At 45.9% G+C, this 26,191-nt stretch overlaps 2 protein-coding genes across 6 annotated transcripts in view; both read right to left on the bottom strand.

Moving 5' to 3' along the window:
- Pgd (phosphogluconate dehydrogenase) overlaps positions 1–22,886 on the bottom strand; it is a 62,854-nt gene extending 39,968 nt beyond the window's left edge. The window contains exon 1 of the mRNA XM_075889399.1: positions 22,744–22,886. Within this exon, the coding sequence (XP_075745514.1) occupies positions 22,744–22,763 (20 nt within the window). The 5' untranslated portion in view covers positions 22,764–22,886. The remainder of the gene's footprint in view (positions 1–22,743) is intronic.
- Positions 22,887–25,267: 2,381 nt separating this feature from the next.
- The window catches only part of Mi-2 (chromodomain-helicase-DNA-binding protein Mi-2 homolog), an 81,585-nt gene continuing 80,661 nt past the window's right edge, over positions 25,268–26,191 (bottom strand). For all 5 annotated transcript variants that reach the window (XM_075889394.1, XM_075889397.1, XM_075889395.1 and 2 more), the window contains one exon: positions 25,268–25,526. The gene's annotated coding sequence lies outside the window, so the exon portion shown is untranslated. The remainder of the gene's footprint in view (positions 25,527–26,191) is intronic.

The raw sequence follows: 26,191 nt of genomic DNA, 5'->3' as shown, positions 1-26,191 counted from the left end.
CGCTTGCAAAAGCACATACGCGCGCACTGCACTTGCCGTGCACGTTAGTGATGAAGAGCGAGCGACACAACAGCCGCGCGCAAGTATAAGCACCGTAGTTGTGTCGTCTGTCGAAAGGACGACGTTGTAGCAGACGACGCGTCGACCGACCGGATAGAGAGCGACTAGCGGAGTCGACTCCAGGCGACGTAATAACGCGCGGAACAGCGGTCCGCAAAGCAAAATTAAACGCGGCGCGCCGGCCGCAAAAAGCAAGCCACCACTGGCCGCGCTGCACGACGCAAACAGCGGCAAAAATACGAGTCAAAAGAAAAAGGGAAAAAAAAAACGCGGAACCAGTTTCTGTAGGGTGTCAAAGCGCGCGCGCGTGCGCTAACGCTGCGCGGAAGTGTTGTGTCCTTCCCCCCACCCTCCCTCTTTCTCGGCCCCTTCTTTCTCAACCTCCTCAAAACTACCGGACCTTTGCAAAGCGCGGCCCGATTTTGCAATGTGTGAGAGAAGAGGGGGAGCGGTAGCGGAGATTAATAAAAGTGAAAGTTTAAAGGGGAACGCGAGCCGTCGACAGAGAGACACGCAAACCTGCTACAGGAGGTCCCGAGATGCTGCCCCGCTCAAGTCTAACGGGTTAAAAAGAGAAGAGAACATCACAGTAACAGAATCGGCTACGCAGTTACCGGAGGAGAGAGGCGACAACACACTTTTGATACGAGGAGGCGTGACGAATCAATTGTGGCCGCAGTAACTGCTGCTGTGGCAGCAGCAGCAGCTTCCCGCCTCTCCTCTTGATGTACTTTCTTTTATTTCCCCTGGCGGAAATAAAGCCGCGCAAAACGAAACAACTCTCTCGCGGTAGTCACGCGAGAGAGTGACGCGCGTGCCGCGGACGAAGGATGCATTCATCCCACACTACGCGAACGCGCTGCAGCGCGCCCCGCTAAAGCTACCGGTGTCAGTGCGTGAGCTGCCGGGAAAAGAAGCCCGAAACGTCGTGAAAGCGGAGGAGTCGAGAACTACAAAAACAAAATGGGAGGACGTACTTTATTTCCCTTGTTTTCTTGTTGTTCTGTTATGCTCTAACTTTCTGCATCACGATCCATTCGGCACAAAAGCGAAAAAAAAAAAAAGAGGTGCCAGCAGAAGCGGCACGTGTATAGCGTCCGCATTGTGTGAGCCTGCAAGCGTGTAATTCGGCGTTTACACCTGGTGAAGAGAGAGTCCTCAAGGAGGGAGAATTCTCGGTGGAGTTATGTAGTGCAGCCCGGCCATTTTGGCGGAAAACGAAACTTCGGGGTGATCGCGTCGATTTGAAGGTGATCGTGTTGTAATTTTTTTTATTCAGGGACACGTCATGAAAGAACTCTAAATACATGTACAAATGTTGCACGCACAGGCACGTGTTAAATATTTGCAGATGTTTATATAAAGTTGCTAGCACTTGCGCAACATTACTAACAGTAGCGCGAGCATTAGCAACACCAGAAGCGATAAGCTTAAATGAAGCGCTGGTGCCCACTATGGTGGTAGCCCTTCAGACTGCTACATAAATCAACTTCAGCGCACGACACCTATAACTACAATTGACGTTAACCCGACGTGACGGCTGTGTCATAAGAGCGCATATTTATTGCTTATAAAATTGGATAGCCAGAACTGCAACCACGATTGGCATTTCACGTACATTAGGTTTTACTTAAAAAGTAGTTCCGAGACCTGGCGTGGCTCTGTGGTAGAATGTTTGATTGCCACACTGAGTACTTGGGCTCGATTCGTACAGAGACCCTGACATTCATTATTTACAATCATAGGGTCAACGCTTCCGATGTCAGGTTTGCGCTAACGCTCACGCGTTAAAATTGCCCATGTGTTTCATTGTCGTTTCTGGACAGATACTAATTGTCAATCACCTGTGGCCCATACCCGCCTTCAGTTATGTGCCACTGTCTGGCGGAACGTGTTTGACGACGTACGCGACGGGATTGTGACGTTATGTCTTGACCAGCGCGTCATACTCGTCAAACCATCTTTACCCTCCCATACTAATTTTGGTTCACGTCAATTTAAGGGGGTGATATCGAAAGCACCCAGATGTGAGCGGCTAAATACATACGCAGATAGACGCCAAAAGTGCTTGCAGTACGGAAATTATAAAATTGCTAGGCCTGCGCGGAACACGCTGCACAATCACAGTGAAAGCTGAAAGAACCACCTTTCTAGAGCCAGTTGTGAAGTCGCATGAAGCGACTAATGACCACTCAGGTAGTAGTGGCTATTGGGTGTATTTGGAGCACCCACTACTACAACTACCATTTTTTAGCATCCTTTTCCCTTAACTGTAGCCAGTGAGACCATTGATTGAGACTGGCCTGTCAGCTTTTCTCTCATAGTAAATTTCTCTCTCTCTTTCTAGGATTAGGCACGTAGGATGCCTTAGAGAGCCAAGAATGTCCCTGTGAACGCATTATGGTGTGATAGCGTTTGTACTATTGATCCATTATCAATGTTTGTTGATAAATGATCAATATCGCCCATCGCCATCACGTTGTATACCGTGCACGACTGATGTGCAATTCTGTGCAAACCTCAGGGCAGGTTGTCGATTTCCTAAGGTACTGTACGCCCCATCGTTCCAAGAATCTCGCACAGCATTCGTTATACCAGGACTCTGTGTGGCAATGCTCAGTGCCCGATCTGACACTTTTCTTTTTCTTTCTTCTGTTAATGCGAGAACCTTATATGGCCCACCAAATTCTGAAATCGACTGTCGGCGTCCCGCGGAGTCGAGGACGAGTTATTTAAAAAAAAATACCACGTGGTGACGTAAACGATGACATCATATGACAGATTTTTCGACGATCCGTGACGTAACACCCTATTATGACGTTGTCATTACGTGACATCATATATCGGTGAAATGTGGACTCATCACGGAGGCAGCGCAAAACCACTCCAGGTGCAGAAAGCAGAGTAGATATCTAGTGGATCGACTGGATATCTAGTAGATCGATAGCAAGTGGATCAACTAAGTAGATGAAGACAAAGATGGCATGTGCGTCTTAGTAATCTTAAGCAAATAAATACGGTATCATGAAAGCTTTGTGGTAACCTCACTATAGTGACCGTAACGAAAGATCACCGCGGGTTCAGGCTTGCCACAGGGCCGTGTCTCCGTCGCCTGCTCACGTGTAGCGCACCGTTCCGCACACACTGAACTAGCAAAGCGTTTAGCGTGCCTTAGCGCGGCAAAACAGAAGGTCCGTTCGATTCGCCTGCACCACATGAAGCAGTTCACGAGGTGCTGAACCTTGCCATTCGTTTCAGTGGTGCAGCATTGACGACCTATGAACCTTACCATTGGTTCCAAAGTTGCAGAGCTGGTTCACGGTTTTCCTGCACATCCTATATGCGCTGGCGGTGCCGGCTTGGTGCAGCCGCCCGTGCAGCTGAGCAGACGATGCAGCACTTTGGCATCCGTTCGATTCACCTGCACCAATCGGAACCGGTTCACAGCTGTGCACGCGAAGCTCACAAATTGTGCAGCACGAATTCAGTGGTCCAGGCGCAGTGCGACACCCGAAACGAATGACGATGTGCTGAAAAGGTGCTGGGCTTATTTCTGTTCGCTTAGAATGCATCGTTCAGCTAACACTGACCGATGGAAAACCGCACATGCGTACTGTTTATGAGGCGCAAGCATCTTGGCAAAACGCGTTAGTGGAGGCGGGTACGGCGCTGACACCAAAGTGCTTTGTCGTCTGTCCAGCTGCACGCATGGCTGCACCAAGCCGGTACCGTCAGCGTAGGAGGTGCAGGAAAATCGTGAACCTGCACTGCACCTTTCGAAACGAATGGTAGGGTTAAGAGGTCGTCAATGCTGCACCACTGAAACGAATGGCAAGGTGCAGCACCTCGTGAACTGGTTCATGTGGTGCAGGCGAATCGAACGGACCTGTAGGCGCCGTACCCACCTCCACTAATTACCACGACGTGGTTTGCCAAGATGTCAGCGCCTTATAAACTATACTCATGTGCGGTTGGCCATCGGTCAGTGTTAGCTGAACGGTGTAGACTAAGCGAACAGAAATAAGGCCCGCACCTCGACGGCACATCGTCATTCGTTTCGGGTGTCGCACTGTGCCTGCACTCCGGAACTCGCGCTGCACAATTTCTGGAGTTCGCATGCACAGCCGTGAACCGGTTCAGATTGGTGCAGGTGAATCTAACGGACCAAGACAGTGTTCGAACAACACACTTCATTGCCTTTGGCGGCACCCAGAATAGAGCACAGACTCCCGCACGCGGACGAAGGAAAACACGTGCTTACTGAGCGCCGGCCAAACGTTGACGCAGCCGGAGACCACAGAACACCTACCTGCGGAGACCCTTCCCGGCGCTCACGTGACTCGGTCTCGCACTCTCGAAGCACGCGCGGCACCAAAAACACGCGCCACGCTAAGGCTACGCCCGCACGTGGCGCCATCTATCGCCACGTGCCGTCACCAGAGAGCGGAAGAAGGACAAGGAGCAGCAGTGCGGCGAAAATGCCCGCGCAGTGATCGCGGGCGCTGCTCAGATTCCCACAACTTCAAGTGCGTGGTTAACGTACTGAGAGAGACCCGACAGGTTGTGGAAATCTTTAAACAACAGGTTACACTGAATGGCTGCACTATAGAAACAAAACATCCACTCTCCTTTCATTCTATCTCATTAGGGTTGGAGAAGAAAGTACGAAGCATGAACACGCTCTTACAAAAGCGCATATAGAGACCTATATAAAATTCAGAAATATGGCTACATCAGGAATCGTACATATCAGGCCATTTATGAAGGTTCGCCCTATGTGTGACTTATATAGCATTATATTCCTATTGAATTCCTGATACACGTGCCCCTTGTGAGCGCAGTCATCGACTCTTCTTTATCGATTGGACGTGTCATCGTCATTTGTATAATTTCCTCATCTGTAGATACCACCATCAGTGTGTGCCAGCTCGAGCTCGTCTCTAATGAAGCTCCACCTCATACCCTATATAAATGATGCCTATATATAGCCATATATAGATGGTTGCTGCATATGAATTCGGCTTATATGTCCAGCATAAATTATAGCTTCACAAATCATTCCACAACCTACGAAAATTGCTCACTGATAATTAATGATGCCGGCGCCCCCAAACGCTCCGCAGTCCCTGTCGTGTCCAACATAAGAGTTGTATCTGCACAACGTTACCGCTCAAAATTACTCCCAGACGTTACTGTTAAAAACGCGCTAAACTCTATGCCAAAGACAACCCCCTTGAAAGCTCCCAAGGTTGTTCTTAATTATTACAAATCCCAGGAGCTTATTCTTGAAGATCCCCGCAACTTGCGGCTTGGATCTCTAAGGCAGTAAATCGCCAGCTGAGGCCTTCGAAAATTCAATACCGCGATTCGAAACGCTGACTCCGGCGACAGCCAGTGTCTCAAGGATTTTCCATCGCTTCAAAATCTCACCATCCCTCGAAACCTTATTTTTTAACGCGATGGCGTTAAAGAGGAGCTCCTTTCACAGGATTTCCAGCGTCGGTGTCGACGTCGTTGGTTGTGAGCGAAAAATCATTATCTCATGCGAGACCGAAAGATTGAGAACGATGCAAATGAAATAAATTTAAAAATCCCGGGTCAGAAGGTGGACAGAACCAGGGTCGTTTGTGTCCGAGTGGGGATCGAACCCGGGTCCTTTGCGTGGCAAGTGGATGCTCAACCACACGGCCACGCGTCCACTTACGATTAAAGTGCAGTGATGGAAGTGACTTTTTACTTTTTGGAGCATACTTTGGAGCAAGGAAAGTGCTGATTTGGAGCAGAAAAAAATGCTTGTTTAGAGCATCTATTGGTATTTTCGAAGCAAATATTAAATTTGCCATACATAAATTCAAGTTCAGAGCGTTGTCGAAGCATCTCTTAATCATTAGTCATCATCATTATCAGCCTGACTACGTCCACTGCAAGACAAAGGCATCTCCCATGTTCCGCCAGTTAACCCGGTCCTGTGTTTGCTATATACTGCCAATTTATACCAGCAAACTTCTTAATCTCATCTGCTCACCTAACCTTCTGTCTCCCCCTAACCCGTTTGCCTTCTCTGGGAATTCAGTTAGTTACATTTAATGACCAGCGGTTATCCTGTCTAGGCGCTACATTCCCGGCCCATGTCCATTTCCTCTTCTTGATTTCAACTATAATATCCTTAACCCCCGTTTGTTCCCTAATCAACTCTGCTCTCTTATTGTCTCTTAAGGTTACACCTACCATTTTTCTTTCCATTGCTCGCTGCGTCGTCCTCAATTTAAGCTGAACCCTCTTTGTAAGTCTCCAGGTTTCTGCTCCGTAGCTAAGTGCCGGCAAGATAGAGCTGTTATATACCTTCCTCTTGAGAGATAGTGGCAATCTACCTGTCATAATTTGAGAGTGCTTGCCGAATGTGCTCCACCCCATTCTTATTCTTCTAGTTACTTCAATCTCGTGGTTCGATTCCACGGTTATTACCTGCCCTAAGTAGACATAATCTTTTACAACTTGAAGTGCACTATTACTTATCTCGAAGCGCTGCTCTTTTCCGAGGTTGTTGTAAACATTAGTATTTCCTATTAAATATATTTAACACGCACCAATCAATGTAAATTTCATGTAACAAACAATGGCAGCTGGGCTGCCAGAAATATGCTGCGAAATAAGCTACAAATTAAAATACCTGTATTTGTGGCAAAAATCAATTGCGGCCGGAAAATCTGAGCGCCACATTTTAGAAGTAACCACCGTCCCATATAACTGTTCCCAAACAGGCAGTAGATAATCGGTATGAGATAAAAGCGATCCTGCTCATTTCCACATTTCAACACACAAGCCTGCATGCCCGTCTGAAGAAAAAAAACGGCCAAATGAGCCATATGCTCAAAGTGACACTAAAGGCAAATACCAAATTATGTCAGAGTTTCTGAAAGCTCATTGTATGAGAATGTCTAAAACATCAATAATATCAACAACAGTGTCATAATTACTAAACTATTTTTAAGCTAAATGTATGATACGAAGTGCGCCGTGAGTGGGCCATTCTCGCGTCCTCCGGTATAGCCGCGATCGCATAGTGGTTAGTACCTTGCGTTGTGGCCATAATCATTTCCCCATACACGAAATGATGCCAATGACGTGAGTGTCCGCCTACAATTAATCAATAGTAACAAGCTGCGATAAAAAAGAACTTTCCGTACATCAAGAGATATAAAAAAATTGTGCTTGTCTGTTTCTGCTTGATTTATAGAAAAAAGAACCCCCTGACGTTACTAAGGGGAATGGCGCGAGTGATTAGAAAAAAATTCCGCCATATCCACGAAGTGAATGATGATGAGTGGGCGAAGCTCCGGAGGTAAACCTGGTAAACCATGAATTCTCTGTACATTTTGCCCACTCGATTATATTACATCGCTCCCCCTAGCGTACGTCGCCGCACTAAATCGAACGATTGCCTTCAACCAATGACAAGCGCCATATGTGACATCATTCCTATTTTATAAGATCTCGCGTCTTTCATCAACTACAAGTACCGCTTTCTAGTTTATAACATCTTGCATCTTTTCATCATCAGCTACAAGTACCACCATCTAGTAAACACTACAAGAACTAAACGAGAGGTGGCTACATACAGGAGACGGTACCGCCATCTAGTGAACACTGCAAGAACTAAACTAGAGGTGGCTACATACAGGGGACGGTACCGCCATCTAGTGAACACTGCAAGAACTAAACTAGAGGTGGCTACATACAGGCTACAGGGGACGCACAGCCCACGCCCTAAGGAGCTTCGCCCCTAAAATTGGGGGACCCTAATATGGGGACCTTTGAGAGCTGAACTCGATCGCGATATTATGTTCCTAGTGCGTACTTCAAACCCCTAGTGTAAGAAATCTTTTTCAACTTCTTTTGAACCCACTACGTGGCCTTAAGGGTGCAGTAGCGTGTGTGCCTTTTGTAGTGGGATTAGGATAATCGCAAGTTCTGATGCCCGGTGACAATGTAGTTTGTACCACGAATTAGTGTACCATTGTGAAGCATTGTGAAGCATGTATACAGGACGCGTGTGTTTGTGAAGCATGAAAGTTACTTTCACTGCCTTTCCAAGCACTTCAGTTTTTGGCTGGTTAGGCTGACAGGTGGTGCAATCTAGCGGGGCCCAGTTGAATCAAGCAAGCAGAATCATGGCCTCCCAAGAATGCAGAAAATAGTTCAATGGCCGATGTTGTTACTGCGGCTCCCGCTACTTTTGCTCTACTGCTGCTGGTGTCGGCGGCCGCATAGTTAAAGGCAACGTTTGGCACGGTAACAGTGACATCTAAAAGACTACTTTCAAGCGCAAATGATTTTACGTGCGCCAACACGATGCGGGCGCACGTAGAATCGGGCGATTTTATTTCAAAATAACCATTTCCTTGGCACAAATCTAGCACTACGGGGTTTCTGGAGCACTATTTCAGAAATCAACGTCAACTTAATATAGAAATCAACGTCGACTTAATATTTACCTTTAAAATCCTTTTATATACCCGTTCTTCTCGCACAAATGAGATCAGAGTCGATAATGCTGCACACTGGGATGGATAGTAGAGAGATTATTTGCAGTTTCCTTAAGACTTACATGAGTCTGTCAAAGAGTAGAAGTTTGCCATTTTCATTCTCTCAGTGCCATTTCGGAGCAGCTTTGGAGCGATTACTGAGAAAAATTACAGTTTGGAGCAGCATACGGAGCAGTATTTTTCTTTTGGAGTAGGTTGGAGCAATTCCATCACTGAAAGTGAAAATACCTTAATCTACTTGGAAATAACAGTGAAAGTAGCTTCCATGCTTTAGAGACACACGCGTCCTGTATACCTGCTTCCCAACTCAACATTAAATATTGCAGTAACAATGCGTGGTACAAGCCCTCATTGCCGGCGGGCGTCGGAACATCTGATTTATCCTAATGGCTTCGTGGTTTAAAGCCAGTCACCCACTACAAAAGGTAAACACGCTACTGCGCCTCTTCTTTTAAGGCCAAGTAGTAAGTGCACAGCAAGTTCGAGACGGTTTCATGAACTAAGTGTTTGAAGTAGGGACTAGGAATAGGATATCGCTATCTCGTTCAACTTCTAAAGGCGAAGCTTTATAGGGTCCCCTCTTTTTTATTCACTATGTATAGTTTCGTTCTCCCTGGCTACTTATTCTATTTCAGTAATTACGCTCATTATTATATTGAGAGGAGACTATTTTGCTGCATTACATGCTCTAATTTTTCGTCGCCCCCTTTTAAGGAACGCCCACTTGTTCAGGCGAAATCAGAGCCATTTCCATATAACAAAAAAGAGTGCAGTGCATACAAGACGGGACCAAACGAGAAAAACACACACATCGCCAACCTTCAACTATTTGCATCACCAACAATATTTGCATCACCAACAACGTGCAACATGAGGAGTATTTGCGTGACCAGTTCCTTTCAACAAAACTTGATAGTCGTAACCATATCGCCACTCCTTCATACGTTCATAACGTAATTTTAGCTTTCGTGTTTCATCTATACGCTATACTGCGCTAGTGCTTGTCTTTCTCCGTTGAAGTGTCTACGCATATAGCATTCACTGTATCTCACCCGCCACCTCACGCAATACCCCATGAGGCCTCTGTACGGCATTTGTAAATAAAAAGTAATTAAAGTCGCACGGTCACTTACACATATATTTGCGTTTTAGCATCTGCGCGAGACTATACTAGAAGGACAAAGCCACCATTTTTCTTCCCAGACGACAGTAATTATACCTGGTTCTTGTGAGATCATCGTGACATCACATGATACCACAATTTTTGGCAACCTCTGACGTCATCACAATATGATGTTTTGCATCACTATATAGCGTTGACGACGGCGACCGTCACTACTCGCGTTTGATGAGGCATCTAAGGATTTCAGGATTTCTACTTATTAAATAAATCACTAATGAATGCGCGCTCATCATTTCCAGAGTAGTTGAGTGGAAGGAGGAGGCCTCGATTTTAAAGAGTATGAATACCATATTATTTGTATAGCACTCATGTATGCATGAATGTATACAGTCGTCATCAGCAATATTAACTTGAAAGCTCCACAGCGTAACCTGGAATGGTTTGACCGATGCCAGCTGTTGTTGAAATGCGTCGATATGTTTAGCTAAATTTAGATAAATGTCACATCTGTGGGCGTGCGAACTGCAAAAGCCGACGACCTTGAAATGCTGTCAGCCGACCGTCAAACGCGCATAGGCATGCTTTTGGAAACGTTTACTATGCGCGGCGCGGCCAGCATCGGCCCCTCGATTGCACGCTGTGTTTTTCCTTGCGAGATCGCGTGGAGGCACGAGCCCACAATCACATAGCATTACATACCTGTACAGTTGCAAAAGAGCACGCGAACGTCCACGCCTCTATAAGTGCGCGGGCGGCGTCGCAACTATATGCGGCAGAATAGATACCGAGCAAGTGCTCCCGACGTCGAAAATACATCCGTTCTGTACATTTACGTTTTAGTTGCTACACAAAGCGCCTATAATACACTCAGAACGAAAGTGTAACTGCACACCGCGGATATATACACCCTTAAAAAGGGGCATTTTCACCCCTCAAGAAACAACTATATGCATGCCATGCGCATATAGATAATAAGTGCCTATACCAAATTGAAAAGTTGTTATGTGGGGTTTAACGACCTAAAACCACCATATGATAATGAGAGCTGCCGTAGTGAAGGGCTCCAGAAATTTCGACCGCGTGGAGTTGTTTAACGTGCGCCCAAATCTTAGCACACGGGCCTACAGTAGTTAATTTCGAAGTTGAACACGTATCTTTTAGAAATCATGGCATTGTAACAGTCAGGCTAGAGACTCAATATAAAAAAAGGTCAGCTAAAAACATTTAAAACATAACATGAACAATTTTAGGCCAGTGCGCCGTGTGGGTATTAAACATACCTGAGAAGGAAAATCGCCATCATGCACGCGCACTTCGTGTTTCACGTGCACTCAGACTCAATGAGCTCATGCACCTTCGGAACCTAAGGTCGAGCCTCTGACATCAATGATTCACAGTGGCCCCGTACCATTTCCCGGATGTTCTGCCAGATAGAGTATAATTTTCCGCCAAGCATAGTACTTCCCCAAGACGGTCTCCTGAGCCCGACAACCTTTCCTGGTGGACAAGGCTGCTCAGAACTCGCAGGCAAGACGTCAGTCTGCTCGCGACCTGCTTGTCGAATGGACCATCGTAGAGCAGGCCTCATGACGAGAGGGTATACCAGCAACAAACAGTCTGGCCCGTCATTCTTCGTATACTTTTGAGAAGCGGAACCATCTCCCGGTCTTCGATTGTCCCGCACGCCTCTTTTCCCGCGTGCCAAAAACTGGTTCCAGTCCTCGCGACGAAAGGTCCGCGGGCCGACACACTAGCACCAGCTGATGCACTAGGCGTGGGAAGTGGGCGAAGAGCGCCCTCTGCATCTGGACAGACGAAGCAGCGCACTGAAGACCGTCCCAGGGACGGGTGGTCGACGTTGACGAAGCACAAAGCGGCCCCGACGAGTTCTCAGAAGAACGAAGGAAGCACTAACTACCGACGTCATCGCGACGACGACGACGACCAAGGACGCGTCGAAGACGCCGGGTATGTCGACTCCCACTACGACCGCAGATTCCAAGATCTGCACCGCTACGCAACGTTACCGCCAACGCTCGAGAGAAGGTGGTCGACTCATGTCATCGACGATATTCCGAAGATAGCGCCGTGCGTCGGCAAGCCGGGCGACTCGCTCGAAAGCAACAATCGGCATGGCCTCAAGCGCGACGTCTCGCGTATTCAACGCTGCGGCAGAGGCCGTTCGCCCAGCAAGCGCATCGAAAAGTACCGATATACCACACGTCTCCGTCAACGCGCGCACGCGGCAACACCTTCATCGTGTGCGACGACCGTAACTACGGTATATCTCGAGAAGCGAGGCAGGACACGACGTTCACTGCCTAACGAGCAAGACAGCATAGCGTCCGTCCAGAACCACTTGTCGTCGTGCCGCCTTCTCAAAGACGCGCGTGCCAACGGCTTTGGAAGGACATGGCGCCTGTCTCAGGTCTAACGACATGTGCAGTGGGCGAGCAGGTTGACGTCTACGATAAGCGAACCATCGCCCTACGGAGGGGCAGGAGACACGTATAGAAGTCACCGTGACGCTGCCAGAGCCTGTCATGTCCGTGAAAGTCGCCCAACGACGAGTAGTGCGACCGGCTAGAAAAAGGGTCCACAGAGACCACAGCCTCGGATAGGCTTCTAGGGCGCGGCGGCGAAGGCCAAGTGATGACAACGCCACGCGAGCAGAACGAAGACGTGCCGGAAGCGGCGAAAAGCTCGGACGCTCGACGGACGTAGTACTGAGGTTGCGTCGTTACTGCGATTTTACTCTCTTTGCGAGCAGCAATTGGAAATGAACAGTATTTTGATTTGTGCACACGATTTGCGCGACGTAGGACGATGCAAAGGCCTATGCGTATACCATGAAGCCGGCTTTGAGAACACCAAAGCCACGCGAGATACGCGATTATGGTGCGGTACATCTGCGAGCTCGAACGTTTCAATAAACAGCGTACTAAATGCCATATTTTGTCTTGTCCATCGTCAACTTGAAACATCAGTTTCATGCGCAGCGACATGTGTCTGAGTGAGAGATTTGTCGCTGCATCTAATCACACCTTCGTGTGGCAAATCGCGGGTACCAGCTTGCCCGAACCACTTTCAACCGCGAAATTCCCTGCTCTAATGCTGTTGAGAAAATCGAGAGATATATAAAAAAATTGGCAAATCAATGTTTGCGAAGTATGCGGATGGAAAATGACTGTTTTGTAGTTTTTTTTATTGAGCAAGACATTACGAAGTGGCGCTAAAGATATGTACAGATGCATGCACAGACATATGTTAAACAGCCGCATATGTTTTATATGACTAGTTGTTTACAGTTGTGCAACGATGCCAACACAATTGATATAGAAACACCAGAAGCGGTAAGCGTCTATTAACGTTTATTTGATGATTATATGTGGGGTTTAACGTCCCAAAACCACCATATGATTCGAGAGACGCCGTAGTGGAGGGCTCCAGAAATTTCGACCACCTGCAGGGGGTTCCTTAACATGCACCCAAATCTGAGCACACGGGCCTACAACATTTCCACTTCCACCAGAAATTCAGCCGCCGCAGCCGGGATTCGATCCCGCGACCTGCGGGTCAGCAGCCGAGTACCTTCACCACTAGACCACCGTGGCGGGGCTACTAACGTCTATTTGAAAAGTAACTCCGAGACTTGTCGGAGCTCTGCAGTGTGGTAGGATTCTTGATTGGCACGCACAATGCTGAGGTTCAATTCCTGCATGTCGGCACCCTGACATTTATTATTCGCATTCGTCGGGTCAAGGCTGCGGATATCAGCTGCTCACTCACGAGTTAAATTTACCCATGCCTGTTCTCACCATTTCTGGGCATATATAAATTACCAGTCACATGTGGCACATACGCGCATACCAGTGGCACATACGGGTGATATGTGCCACATGTCTCGTGGAAAGTGTTTGACGACGTACGCGAGGGGATTGTGACATTATTCATGTATTTACCGGCGAGTCACATTCGTCAAACCATCTTACCCTCCCATAATAATTTTGGCCTACCCCAAGTTAAGTGGGTATAGACCTAAATTGGGTGGAGACCTAGGTGGAGGTAGGACCTGTACGTATGTGGAGATTAGATAGATAGATAGATAGATAGATAGATAGATAGATAGATAGATAGATAGATAGATAGATAGATAGATAGATAGATAGATAGATAGATAGATAGATAGATAGATAGATAGATAGATAGATAGATAGATAGATAGATAGATAGATAGATAGATAGATAGATAGATAGATAGATAGATAGATAGATAGATAGATAGATAGATAGATAGATAGATAGATAGATAGATAGATAGATAGATAGATAGATAGATATATAGATATACAGATAGACAGACAGACAGAGACAGAGAGACAGACAGACAGACAGACAGACAGACAGACAGACAGACAGACAGACAGACAGACAGAGACAGAGACAGAGACAGACAGATAGATAGATAGATAGATAGATAGATAGATAGATAGATAGATAGATAGATAGATAGATAGATAGATAGATAGATAGATAGATAGATAGATAGATAGATAGATAGATAGATAGATAGATAGATACCAAAAGTGCCTGCAGTATGTGCCTGGCCCTTGACTTAGGGTGAACCAAAATTAGTGTGAAAGGGTAAGATGGTTTTACAAATATGACCAGCTAGTCGTGGCATGAATAATGGTACAATCCTGTCACGCACGTCGTCAAACACTTTCCGCCAGACAGTGGCACATACCCGTGGGCGTATGTGCCACTGATATGTAAGTATGTGCCACAGTTGATTAACACTACGCAGGAACGACGAGAACACATGGGTAATTTTAAGGCGTAGGCGTTAAGTAAAACCTGACATCGGTAGCGTTGACTTGACAAAATTCAAAGAATAAATGTCAGGCTCCCAGCAGGAATCAAACCCCAGCATACTGCATGACAATCAAGCATTCTACCACAAAGCCACACCAGGTCTCGGAAATACTTTTCACATATAGCCTTATTATGATCTTGAAACGTCAATTGTGGCTGCAGTGCTGACTATAGAATTTTATAAACATTACATTTGTACTCCTGTCATACAGCGGTCACATCGGGTCAACGTCAGCTGTAGTTAAGTGCCATCCACCGAAGATCATTTATGTAGCAGTGTCCAGCGCTACCATCGTCGTGAGTACAAGCCTTACATATCAGCTTACCACTTCTCGTGTTTCTAATACTCATTTGGCTGCTGACATTGTTGCGCAAGTGTGAACAACTGGTTATATAACACATATATATGCGACTGTTATGTGTATGTGCATACACATTTTTTTACATATATTTGGCGTCATTTCATAACGTATTGCTCAATAACAAAGTTTGCGATACGGTCATCTTCCCTCCGCGTGCTTCGCATAACATCGATTCCAAAGGTGCGTGGGATCCGCCCAATTTTCTTTTTTTTTTCCAGTCACTCGTTTTCAAATATGATCGTGTTTGCGGTGCATTTCATGCTCTACTAACTTCAATGATAAAGATAGAGAGAGAGAACCTCGCAAGACGCGATACACAGGAATCGAAACTGACGCAGCAATGAGTCGCGAATTCGAAGCCACATGTGGCACGCTCCTAGTTCTGGCAAGCTGTGACACGCGCAAGCGCTCGTCAAAGCTGGCTTCTCCACAGTAAGAGCCTTCGTTCGGGAAAGCATACTTCACCCAATTTTTTTCTTTCTCTATAATACAAGCATAGAATAGTAGAGCATCAAACGCGTAATCTGAAGACAATTGGTACGGTCCCTATCTGAGGAAAGTTTTTTTTATTGACTTGAATTTCTTTCCGTTTATGTCATAATTACAGCAAAAGATCATTAATTCAAACTCGGTTAATTCGAACTGACGTCCTGGTCCCGGCACAGCCTTGTGTATTTCTATGTGGGGGAAAACTCCCGATAGTTCGAACACGTTGGTATGCCTGCAAACGTCAATTTGAATTGGGAGTCCCTGGTTTTCATTCCTCCTCGCAGAACTCGACCCACAGTGATCAAAATATCAAAATGTGTTGCTACACCAAGTCGAACCGTATTTATGCAAAACAACGAAACAGCAACATTTCTCAGCATATGAGAATGCTGACGGGGCCGCGACAGAGGAAGCGCAAGCAAATGCAAATCACCGATTACTTTTAATTTTGATTGCGTTAAAGTGGCACTGAACGCAACCAATAAGTCGACGTTGATTGTATAAATAGCGGTCCACAAACCTCGCAGTGTTACTTTAGTGCCAAATAAGAGCTTATTAGGAAATAAAATCACGTTTCAGAGGTCCGCATCGGGTTATCGCACTTCAAATTAGCCGCCTCAAACAGAACATCTCACGTCACTGTTGGCTTGCACAACGTTGTTCGGCTTTACTGCACAGCCGCCGACACTAGTAGCAGCGGAACGAAAGTAGCGGTAGCCACAGCAACAACAACGGCTACTGTACAGTTCCCTGCTGTGGCCTCCAAGATGGCAGACGAGCTTGGTTCAACTGGGCCGCGCTAGAGGGCACGACCTGTCCAGTTTAACCAGGCGAAAATTTAGCTTTTGAACTACTCGCGCCATTTCCTATAGTTACATCCAGCGGTTCTTTTTTCCATGAATCAAACAGAAACGAACAAGCAGCATTTTATTACATCTCTTGATGCACGGAAGGTTCTTTACTTAGTGCAGCTAGTTAGATTGCCAGTGATTAATCTTAGGCGGTAACTGTGACGTAATCGGGATCACTTCGAGAATTTCCTACGCGTAGCGCATGTGTTCTCGTGCATTACCTTAATTTCTCAGTAATTAGGGGACTGCTGTTGATAATATTGTCATCTTAGACGTTGTCATACATTGAGCTTTCACTCTGGCGTAAATTGTTATTTGACTGTTGTGTTCCTTTGACTCTGACACGCGAATAAGAGTGCTTTGGAGCATAATTAGCGTAATATATTTCGACATTATGGCTCACTACGTATATAAACGAATTCATTCATTCACAAAACTTTATTTGTGTCCTGAAGCCCGGTCTTTTCAGACCGAGGCGGGCCGCGTCCACGTCGGTACCGTCAGGCCGAGCCTTGTGACGTCATCGTGGACCTTCTAGACTGTCCGTAGTTGGTCTCTATAAGACGCGCTTCGCACCATCATCTGCCAATGCCATTGTTTGTTTTTGGCGTATCAATGACTGACCAATTAATTCTGATCGCTGCCAGAACTCTGCCGACAACTGACGTTGATTGATTGATTGATTTGTGGGGTTTAACGTCCCAAAACCACTATATGATTATGAGAGACGCCGTAGTGGAGGGCTCCGGAAATTTAGACCACCTGGGGTTCTTCAGCGTGCACCCAAATCTGAGCACACGGGCCTCGAGACAACTGACGTTGCAGGGGACGGGGGAGGGGGTGGGTAAACTGCATCTAACTCCGTAATTTTTCAATTTTGACTGTTCTTTCAATACATACGCGCACACATAGAAATGCACGCACAAACCATACATCAACTATGATTAAACACCACCCCCTCCCCTTCCCTGAAAAAAAAAATCGCTACACAAGTGATACAGTGCATAGGCCTGGGGTGTGTTTCAAAACACGGCGCTGAAATAGTTGCCGCGAATATAACCAATACATGAATCATTATTACAAGGTAGTTAATTGGGAGCAGTATAAAAATTACCGGACGTATTTTCGCACACTTGCAGCTTGAATGTCTAACGAGACAAAATGTACAACAGTAGACATTCATGCGCTGAATCATTTTCGCAATGCTGCTAACGACAGGCATCTTGGTTTTCATAGCGTAGGAAGCCATGCCTCGAGCCTTCTGATAACAAGCGCGATACAGTTCCAAGTGTCACGGTCGTCCTCGAGAGCATTTCACGCGTCATTCAAAGGTTGTAAGTTCGGTTCCTATCGCTGGCAAATTGTCTCTTAGTACACCTTGATTATTTTACATTTATATTACATTTACTACGCTACAGTTAAACATAATTGTTGGGGTTTTACATCTCAAAATCACGATATAATCATTACAGACGCCGTAGTGGAGGGGTTCGAAAATTTCGACGACCTCGGTTTCCTTAATGTGCACCCATTATATAGGCACACGGTCCTATTTACCTCCATAGGAATCCGGCCAACAAGGCTGAGATTCGATCCCGCGACCTTCGGGTGCGTAGTCGAGCACATTAACAACTAGGCCACCACGGCGAATATACTACAGTTGAAAGATTCCACTTCGCCTCCCATGGCTTTATTCGTTGTTGCTTTCATCAGCAATCGTCACGCAAGAAAGGCTCAAGACAGGGAACAGTGTGCAGATGAAAACGACACCGTATAAATGGTACAATCGTTTCTAGAGTGCAAAAGGAAACAAGGCGAAAATACGTGCAACGAAAAAAAAAATTGTCCCGTGCTGGCACCCACGTCTCCCCCTCTTTGTTTTAGGAACAACGCGCTAAGTCGCTAAGTTCACTCTCAAACGGAAAGGAGGAGCGTTTCGCGATTAGCGAGTATACAAGAACAATGGAACGATTCGCTCGTGCGTCCAGAACAAAACTGCCGCCCTCCATGAATGCATTGCTTGTTCTCTCTCTTTCGTACACATCGCTCATTCTATCTTAAGGGAAAATGGCCGACAAGCCGCGTCCCCTCTTTCTTTCCAGTTGCTCAAGGTTAGGCTTAGAGGAGAAGGAGCGAAGCGGGAAAGTCCACCGCGGTCGACGCGACAGAATATTTCGACGCCAATGCCGCGGCGCGCCTCGCTCCGCTTCACAGACACGAACGCACACACACGGAAGCTTCTTTTTAACGTCCTGTACACGGCGAGACGTCCCGGACCCCAAGGCAGGAGGGCGAAGAGGGTTTATTGTTCTTCACCAGACAACTTTAGCGGCATCTGCGATCCCGCAGGCCGGACGAACGACGGTTGCGGAGGCCGCGCTCCTGACATCGCACGCTATCGACTCGGTGCGATAGTTTGCAGATACTTTAGCTTTTATAATCTAGTTAACCTCCTCAGTCTCAAGAACGCACTATTGTAAAAATTTTTTTGAAACTGCAATAGCTGACTCGCTGCCCTTCAAAACAAACGCGGAAAAATTATGAAATAAAAAAAATCGAACGGTTGTCTCAAAATCTGATGGTGCCCATTTGCGTACTCCTGATCTCTAAGATTGAATAGAACAAAATATTAGAAATACCTTTAAACATGATCTACAAGGCATCCGCAGTTAAAGGAATGCACTACATACGTTGTCATTCACGCAACAACTAAAAAAAAAAGCTTTCACTTATCACGAGGACGCAGCGAAGAGCTCGTGCAGAATACGCATTCGGGCGCTTCTGCATTACTCGGTGATGTTCGTTCGTTCGTGATGCTATTATGACTAGGAACACGGCGCCACTTCTCAGATCTTCGTTAAAGCAACTCATCCTTACTGTGTCGAGATAAAGTTAGGCCCGCATATATTGAATCGTGATGATCTGTAGCCATTGAAACAACGGTGCCCAATCGGGTACTTAGGGACCGAGGAGGTTAAGTTACCTTTCGAAGAGATTTCACCCTAATGAAAGCGTTGTGGCGCAAACAAAGCGAGAAGAAAGAAGGAGGAGGGGGGAACGAGAGAAGACAGGATGGGGGGTGTAGTACTCTCCACAAGTTTCGAAACCACGTACAGTTCAGTACATCCCTAGAGGGAACACCTAAAGCAGTGAAGCCGTCTCGTGTTAAGATGCCTTCAAATGTTCGGGGTTTACTTCATAATTCGTTATATCGTGACAGATGTCAGCCTGCGGGGATGACCTATACGCGCAATAAAAAGCTTCAAATTAGCGCATTCACCTTCACCCGTAACAAAGTGATATTCGTGGGCACTACACTGTGTCTTGCATGTAATTTCACGAAGTTGGTAAAAAAAAGTAAATTAGGGTGTCTACATTTCAAAACCACGAGATGATAGGCACGCCGTATTACGAGGTGGTGGGTACTTCGGATTATTATTGATCGCACAGAGAAATCTTACGTGCATCTAAATCCAAGTACGCGTTTTCTTGTTGACCGAGAATCCAACCCGCGCCCTCGAGCTTACACACACAGTGCAACACGTCCTCACACACGCTAAACCACCAATGCGGATTATCAGCACATGCCAGGGTTATATGTTAAGTACGGTGGAGTTGTGTTGAGATTGGCGCCTGCTGTGCTGCGTTTCTCGAGATATGTGAATGTTTATTTTGGGGATTTAATGTTCACAAAAGCATGTATTCGATCTCGCCCAATGCCGAGTTGAGATGAACGCGGGTGCTTTCCTATAAAATATATACAGCAAACTGAAATCCCTGCCAGTTATGCTCCACCGGATACCCCTCCTCGGAGGACGGTGTTCAGGCGACGTATCTCAGCCTGATGTGTGGACATTCTTAAGCTTCTATGAACGCTTATGCTTCTCTTTGGTGCCAAAGAGAAGCATAAGCGTTCATCATCTAAACCTAAACGCTAAACGTCGCGCCTCAGAATTATTCCATCGCTTCTGTGAGCGGCGCTGGAAATTGAAACAATGAATCAGTTTAGATTGACACACTGTACTATGATGATTGTGATGTCGTTGGTATCCCTATCATAAACTTCAGGGTCAAAGTCTCATATTTAAATTTCGTGCCGAATACCTCCACGCGAGACGTCACGCATTTCAAAGTTTTGGTGACATGGGCTCGAAAAGATTCTTCGAACTCGGAATGTTAAATCTACAGCCTTCTCAGAGGGCAATGAAGTGGGTCCTAGAACACGTCAAAATCTGTGACGTCACGGCATTCAGTGCGACAATCTCAAGGTGGCGTCGCCACAAGCGCTTTCGCGCTTAACAAGTTTCTCCTCGCTTAGAAATCGTGGTGAATCTGGAACTTACGAAGGGGTGATTAAAAATACGGGGAAAATCATTTTTTTTTCGGTAGCGCCCCATTTAAGATAAAAATTTAGACAGGTTGGTAAAAGACTGCGAAAGAAAAAAAAACTACGCTGAAGAATAAAGCGATATTTCCCGAACGCTTTGCGTCACTGGAAAACCATTAAGAGGAAGAAAGTACATACAACGCAAACAAACAAAAATAAAACTATTTCCGACATACACAGCTGTGGCTTACGTCATGAAAAAGCGTGACGTAGGCGCACTAGGGATTTTTGTGGCAAATGAGAGCCACACGTTCGCAGCCGCAAGTTTTGCAAGGAAGCAAGTTTTCAAGGCAAAGCACGCGGGTATTTCAAGGACGTGCCATTGAACCGAAGCAGAGGACGTCGTTAATTATGGTAGCAAAGTTTCCCGTTTTCAACAACACTGGATACGTTTTGTTCACGCTTATCGCGTGCTCTTTGTGGAACTCGAAACGACGCCCGAGAAATTGAACATATTTTAACACAGTGCACGAATGCGCCGACACAAAAAGGAACAAACCACAGGGCCAAGTGGCCCAGCTTTCAGTCCTCCTACTCACGAAATACCAGTGCAAATTTTGCCCACCTTTGGTGCTCGCTTGGTATCGGGATAAGCGCGACAGCCAAACCGCGGTACACATCATGAAGTCAGCAATACAAATAGCTGTGGTCGCTACCGAAGCCTGGGTCTGATCCAGTAAGCATGTTGGCATGTAAAGGTACGTTGCGTGCTGCCGGTGCCGACACGACAGGTATTTAAAGTGCGCAAATGACTCTGATACAGGAATAGGACGATTAATAACTGTTAGGTTAGTTGCTGCAAATGCTGAATAGCTCCACAGACGAAACACATGTTAGACTGTTTATTTGTGCTAAATTAAAAAAAAAAGGTTAGTTGACCTTTGATTGTTCAGAGAAAGACAAAGAGAGAGATCGTTTCTATCAGCAGTCAAAGTGTGCTGTTCTAACTCAATAAAACAAAAAAAACGAGATATAGTGACTATTAAACAAGACAGTGGTTTAGCATGAAACTTCAGTAACGCAAACAAATCGGGAGCACTGTGAAACGTCAACGCGTAGAATATACCAGAACAGTTTAATTGTCGGAATCCCAAAACCACGATAAAATTACGAGGGCTCAAGATATTTCGACTAACTGGGGTTCCTTACGTGAAAAATTCATACCATCTTCCCAAAGGGGACCCTGATGGAATGCGAAGCAGCAGCGTGCACCTAATCGGGGCCTCAAGTGTTTCCGTCTTTATCGCTAATGCGGCTGCCGCGGCCGGGATTCGATCTCGCAACCTTCTGGTACCTCGCCAGTTTCGGTTCTAAATCGCACGTATCGCAAGCGATAGAACATCACGAAGGAGGCGTGCCTTCGTCGGTATATTTTCGGCTGCTTATAGAGCGATCGCTGAAGAGACATCATCGATTAACTAGTGTCCAGCATCGCGAAACGCTGGCACCAAATACTGTCGCGAGTCATTAAAAAAAACAAAAAAAAAACAGCGGTACTCGTGTATGTGTGTGTGACACGCGCCGGACGTAAACGACCGGCGTGCGATCGAACACAGCAGCGGCTGTGGAGCAACGCCTTGGTGCAGTACCGCCAGCGACTGCAGGAAATCTGCGGCGTCCGTTGCCGACACCTGATCGGAGCTTCCTTTCTCGACGCGCCTCAGCATAGTCTATCACTGCAGAAACAGGCTCGACGTTACCGGTCGAGTTTCGCATTACGGTCTACGTGCGTAGGTGGCGAGATGCGCCGGTACCCTGCCCGCGGCGGCGCCGGTTAACTTCCATGAACGAGAAACGAGCGTTGGACAAGGCAAGCATACTGCGAGCTGTGAACGACGAATTCGGTTATGTGTCCGTAAACTTTAATCCCGCAGCGTTACTTATAATTTGATCGCTTGATCGACAACACACGCGACAAGCAGGTTAATCACGCCACCGCTAAAATCTCGCGCTCCACACACACGCGCGTACCGAAATACGGGTGCACTGCTTGTAGCGTAGCCAGCGATCGCGAAGTCCTTCGGGCAGAGAACAAAATTCGCGCACTTACGTTGCTTTTCGGCCACTCATTTTTTTGGGGGGTCGCCGGAGGAAAGGGTTGGTTGCGATGTGCTGACTCGGTGAAGGGGGAAAACACACGATCCACTGGCCGCTGCTCTTTTCACCCTATCGCGACAGGAAGTTTTCGTTTTATAATTTGCCGACAGGACGTGACGTAAACGAGAAATTACGAGAAGGTGCGCATGCGCGTTTGGTTTTCTCAAACCGAAACTGAAACTGGCTTGTCTATAGTGCATTTACGCTCCGTTGCTAATAGTTTGTTAACCTTTTTAACCTTTTCTGCATCAACTTTCTGCTCACGCACGGCACCTGCACTGAAATGATTAGGTTTGTGGGGTTTAACGTCCCAAAACCACCATATGATTATGAGAGACGCCGTAGTGGAGAGCTCCGGAAATTTTGACCACCTGGGGTTCTTTAACGTGCACCCAAATCTGAGTACACGGGCCTACAACATTTCCACCTCCATCGGAAATGCAGCCGCCACAGCCGGGATTTGAACCCGCGACCTGCGGGTCAGCAGCCGAGTACCTTAGCCACTAGACCACCGCGGCGGGGCCTGCACTGAAATGAACGCATTTGACTTTTTTTTTTTTCCGTGATATAGCGTTTTCTTTCAGTGTTGCTCTTTGTGAAAAAGTCGGCCAACTGAATTGTACTTATTCCTTTTTTTTCGACAGATGAAAATAAAAATTGTACACAAAAGTAAAATCGGGTAGCGTTTTACGACTAAGAGCATTTAGTGCGGAACGTCAGGCGTACAAAACAAGAGAAAACGATTGCTACACCTGCACTTGCATCAACTTGTTAACCCTTACCACCACCAATCTATTCACAAGTTGAAACTATGGATGGTACTAGAGTACTGGTAAGCTTTGTTATAAACCCGTGTTGATCTCGCGTCGTGGACGAGGTCAGTCTACGCTACCAGCTAAATCTCAGGTTGCTAATCGCACACAAATGCGAAAACCGGGAAACCAGAGCAGACAAAATAAATTTCAAAGAAATCCCTTTCCGAGACCGAAACGAATACAGCTAACAGTCACATAACAGAGATTACGTCGCTGACCATGCCTACACCACCATCTTAAATGCTACTGGGGAAAATATATTCACCACCTTCTATGAATGTTACTAATTATAGAGCACCATTTAATGTGAAACTCATTACACCCACTTTAAAGTATTTATCAAGCAAAAAAATAGGGCAAGCTCGTACGGCTTAGACTTTTTCTGCTCCTGATTCCATCGCGTTCATGCACTCTTCTAAAACTAAAGCATTACTGATGGCAAGCTACGCACAAACCATGCCGAAATTGGCCTGTAAACACTCATTTGAAACAGGTTTGCCACCCACAACGGTTTCAGACAAGTAGAGAACAACAACGCAGTTCATAGAAATGATTTTTATTTTTGACAACTATACACGACAGAATGGCCACTACAGGTACCAAACCAAAAATTTTTTTGCACAAGAAACACCTGCACACCTATGGGAGGCTCATATCTAAGCTGGCACAATAAAGAAAGTTGCAATGAAATCATGATCAAAATTTTGATAGAACCAGTATGGTGAAATAAAATCTGGGCATTTTTACAAGCCTATGAGAGAATACTTTCATTGCAAACTTTTATTGGCAACGTTGCTCGAAATCTCAGCAGTAGCAACGTCGCCTGAAAGAGATAAAAATGCTCAAAATCTTTCAGTGGCCTACGTTGAGCTGTTTTAAAAGCAAATTAACTTAAGCCCCTAATTTTTATTGATCATTCTCTCCTAATGTGCACTCGCAAGACGGGAGATATGAACAAATGGCATGACCAATAAACCGTACAGTACATTTCAACGATTGGGCAAGTTTTCTTTAGGCAGTCTACATGCCTGCTGGTCGCTATAACAATTGAAGATGATCACTGCGACTGCCTTAAAAATTGTATTCATCATTACAAAAGTAGACCATACCCTTTTTGAACATGACAGTGTCTTTTCTTATGTTACAAAAATACATAAAAGAACGAAAACAGCTGGTCACGCCCGACGACTTTCCATAGGAAACAGGGCACAGAAAAATGTGAAGGAGAGAAAGGGGGAAAAATATGGTAATACCGGTGTGCTTTCACGGCAGCCAACAAGACGCAAAATAAAGATAGAAGGACTTGCACGAGGAAAAATGACTGGCAAGCGAGGACAACGAGAAGCATTTCTTTGCATCGTAAATGAGGCAATGAATAGACAACCCCCGAATCCATCCCCTCCCTTCCCGGCGATATAAAAATACTCCTCGTCGATCTTTGACACGACCGCAGTTTGCGTCCGTGCCTATGTCGCGATACCTCCCCCCCCCCCCCCCCAGACCCGCACACCCCACACCACGGCAGACCTTTTTTTTTTTGCTTATTAAAAGAGAGAGAGAGAAAAGCAACCGACAGGACCACGAGCAGCAGTAGTAGCAATAGAAAACCATTTTGAAACAAAAAAACTAATGAATCACAATGACATGATTCATAACTCCTCCTTCCCAAAAAATGACACTTTTATAAAGATGCAACATCGTTTGTTACAGTTCTTCCATTTTCTTGTGGGAGAGAAGAAAGAAATGGGAAGGGGGCGCTGTGCAAGAGAGCAAAAATAAAACAACAACAATGAGAGGCAACCAATGTAAAGATGCACCAAATGCTGGAAAGTTGAAGAGAAGCTCTCAGTCGTCAAAGGAGGCTCGCTTTAATTCCTGTTGTCCAAACTGTACAAGGCCCTTTCGCTTGTTGCTCACTTCTCTGCAACACAGAAGACAGAGGAAAGAAACAACGCAACGTTAGACTCGCCAGAGACCCAATTACACAATTTCGTTTTTTGAATAACGGCATTCTCTTCTTTAACCCTTTAGCAACCGAAAGAAGACAAAGAAAAGCTATAAAAAATGACTGAAATTTTTTTTTGTCACTCCCTTTGAAGAGCCTCTTTTTCTAGATAACACTGTACCATTATTTCAACGCAACGCTATTTCTTTATTTTTCTGATTGTGTGCAAGGATACTGCATGAGAGGTAGCGGAGGTGGCACAGAAAGGCGCGACAGGAAATAGAGGAAAAATAAACTGTACTAGAAAAACATGGACAAGTGGCACCATCTTGCATAAAAAAAAAAAACACAACGGCCGATACAGTCATCACCGATTCTGTGTGGGACCAATTTTTTTTTGCCAGCAAGTACAGTCATTGGTACTACAGTCGGACCCCTCTAAAACAAAACTGACGGGGCCTGAAAAATATTTCATTGAAGCGAAAATTTCATTGCAGTGAAATAAAAAAATATATAGCAGACTTGAGCTAGCAAAAGAAAGGAACTTTTATTCTCAAAATTCAGAAAGTGTCAGCTGCTTCCTTTTCTTTCCCAGCAGCGTCACGAGATTTTCACCCATGCATGGCGACACCCCAGAGAAG

The sequence above is a fragment of the Rhipicephalus microplus genome, chromosome 3, assembly GCF_043290135.1.
Source record: "Rhipicephalus microplus isolate Deutch F79 chromosome 3, USDA_Rmic, whole genome shotgun sequence".
Taxonomy (NCBI): Eukaryota; Metazoa; Arthropoda; class Arachnida; order Ixodida; family Ixodidae; genus Rhipicephalus; species Rhipicephalus microplus.
Note: the sequence above shows the minus strand (reverse complement) of the source record. Positions and strands in the feature narration are given on the sequence as shown.